Source organism: Cyprinodon variegatus, unplaced genomic scaffold (genome assembly GCF_000732505.1).
Source record: "Cyprinodon variegatus isolate N-32 unplaced genomic scaffold, C_variegatus-1.0 Scaffold1100, whole genome shotgun sequence".
In the NCBI taxonomy this organism is placed as follows: domain Eukaryota; kingdom Metazoa; phylum Chordata; class Actinopteri; order Cyprinodontiformes; family Cyprinodontidae; genus Cyprinodon; species Cyprinodon variegatus.
The window spans coordinates 172,470-173,461 of record NW_015151553.1 but is presented as its reverse complement, the minus strand read 5'-3'; the positions used below and the strand labels follow the sequence as shown (position 1 = coordinate 173,461).

At 39.5% G+C, this 992-nt stretch overlaps 1 protein-coding gene across 1 annotated transcript in view; it reads right to left on the bottom strand.

The window, feature by feature from the left end:
- The window catches only part of pkp3 (plakophilin 3), a 57,005-nt gene that overhangs the window by 20,887 nt on the left and 35,126 nt on the right, over positions 1 to 992 (bottom strand). The window contains exon 8 of the mRNA XM_015400412.1: positions 417 to 525. Coding sequence (XP_015255898.1) covers positions 417 to 525 — 109 coding nt within the window. The remainder of the gene's footprint in view (positions 1 to 416; positions 526 to 992) is intronic.

The following is a 992-nucleotide window of genomic DNA, read 5'->3' as shown; positions in this document are numbered from 1 at the left end:
ACACTGAGCCTGGTTCTGCTGGAGGTTTCTTCCTGTTAAAAGGGAGTTTTTCCTCTCCACTGTCACTACCAACATGCCTAGTGTGAGGGATTGCCTTTGAGTCAATGAGTCGATGCAATCAACTGGTTTTCCTTTGATAGAACACTGAATCAATTTGACTGGATGATCTGGTGAACTGGAAAGTTCCTTGAGATGACGTGTGTTGTGAACTGGTGCTATAGAAATAAATTTAATTGAATTGAAACCAGCTGTCAGTAATGAGATTGTTCTGTTTTCTAATCAAATCGATCACATGTCGTCATTCTGCTGGGTCTAAACTGTGAGGTTTTAAGGAGTCTGTGACCAGCGGGTTCTGAAACCAGACCGGCGTTGCTATGCTGCATTATTTACACCCAGTCAGGGCAGATCAGCGTTACCTTGTCGTCTCCTATTTCCTCCTGCTGGATGTAGCAGACCAGGGAGTCCAGCAGACCCTGCGTTTGTCTCATCTTCCGCCTCGTTCTCTCGTTTACTGAGCTCAGGTTCCTGAATACACAGACACAAGGTAAACACGCAATGAGACACATTTATACCCAGGATAGATGAACATTTCAATTAAAGTTGGTTATACTAGGTTTTTTAGTTTAGTTTATAAGTGGATTTGTTTATTATTCCAAAAAAGTAAAAAAAAAAAAAAATTCAAGGGACTTTGTTGCCATTTTTGAAGACATTTTGCTTCCTTCCAGGAAGGTTTTGATTTCAAAATATCAGAAATAGTGTTGAGTTTGAGGCTTTATAGAGTGGACCATAAACACAGCCTTGTTTTGGCTTAATAAAAACATGCAAATTGAACTGGAAGTGGGATGTTGTCTAAGCCAAAACAAGGCTTTGTTTTGGGAACACTATAAAGCCTTGAACTCAGTTATTTCTGACAATTTGGATTGAAAAACTTCCTGGAAGGGAAGTAAACATCTTAGAAAATGGAAACGAAGTCCAGTGGATTGTTTTTTTTT